A 1,287-nucleotide genomic window follows, 5' to 3' on the forward strand; every position below is an offset into this window, starting at 1 on the left:
TTTTTTAAACTCCCCACTCAACGCTTTAAAAAAAAAAACAACAAAAAAAAACAATTTGTTTGATACATTGAATCCATGCAATGGGCACACCCCTATACGTATGAAAGGAGAACTATTGGGAGAGCAAAATGTACTCTTCCCAATACTTTGAGCCAGTGTGACACTGCAGCTGTCACATGCTGGCTCTATAGATTGAGAACTGAGTGATCACAAACCGCTGATCGGTCTTCTCCATGCAGAGAGCAGTGACCGTCATTCACCTCCCCCCACAGGGATTCCCCCTCCCCTCTGTTCCTCCAGCACTCATTGGAGGGACATAAAGGGGGGGGGGCAAAATTGGCTGTTGTGCAAGAGAAGCAGAGCCAGCTGTCAGTTAGGTAATATTGGCAGGATCTTTCCCGGCAGCAGCGCAGCTCTCACTGTCAGCAAATAGCGGGCATTAGCTCTCTATATGCTGAGTTTGGGTCACAGGTGTACATTGGTAAATGTAATCCTGTGACACAAAAGAGAACTGAAGTAAAAAAAAAAAAAAAAAGAAGAAGGTTTGGCTTTAGTTCTCTTTTAAGCTTAGGGCCAGACAGTCTTCTCCAGATCTATGCACTTGGTAGCAAGCTTACAGAAGACAGACCACGGGATAATACACAGACTTACTGGTCTTGTAATTGGCGATGATGTTTTCCATCGTGTAGGAATTGACAAAGGTAAATATATTTACAGAATTTCTTAGTTGTTCAAAAGCAGTGGGTAACTACAGCGACAAAAGAATGAAATACCGTAGATGAAATAAGGAGATGAAGCCGAAGAATGAAATGGTCAGACTAAATGGGAAGAAATGGTTACTGGATTGACTTCCCAGCAAAGGAGGTGGAGGCGAATATGGCATGAACATACAGAGAAACATAATGAGATAAATAAAAGGTGCGGTTGGCAGAAGACAAACAATAACACAAAGAATAACAGAAATGGCATGGATATCTGATGGTAAGCTCACCTGGGTAAGAAAACAGGTTTCTGTGCAAGATGCTCTCTCAGCTCGGGGGAAGTAGAGTCACAGTTCATGTATCTTTCCACATAGTCCGACCAACGCTTGAAAGAGAAGACAAAGGGTGCAGAATTAGTGACAGAGCCCGGAGCGCCAGGAACCACAACCAGCATGCAGAGAAGAGATAGAGCACAGCAAAGAAGTGCCAAGGAGGCAAAACTGCTTTTATTCTATTACAGGATTATAGAAAGCCAGCAGAGAGCACTTACCTGGCAAGCACATAATTATACTAGACTATATATATA

General features: G+C 43.0%; 1 protein-coding gene across 3 annotated transcripts in view; it reads right to left on the minus strand.

The window, feature by feature from the left end:
• SIN3A (SIN3 transcription regulator family member A) overlaps positions 1-1,287 on the minus strand; it is a 64,180-nt gene that overhangs the window by 8,861 nt on the left and 54,032 nt on the right. For all 3 annotated transcript variants that reach the window (XM_018554654.1, XM_018554652.1, XM_018554653.1), the window contains one exon: positions 992-1,086. In XM_018554654.1, coding sequence (XP_018410156.1) covers positions 992-1,086 — 95 coding nt within the window. The remainder of the gene's footprint in view (positions 1-991; positions 1,087-1,287) is intronic.

The sequence above is a fragment of the Nanorana parkeri genome, unplaced genomic scaffold, assembly GCF_000935625.1.
Source record: "Nanorana parkeri isolate BGI_ZX_2015 unplaced genomic scaffold, ASM93562v1 scaffold167, whole genome shotgun sequence".
Taxonomy (NCBI): Eukaryota; Metazoa; Chordata; class Amphibia; order Anura; family Dicroglossidae; genus Nanorana; species Nanorana parkeri.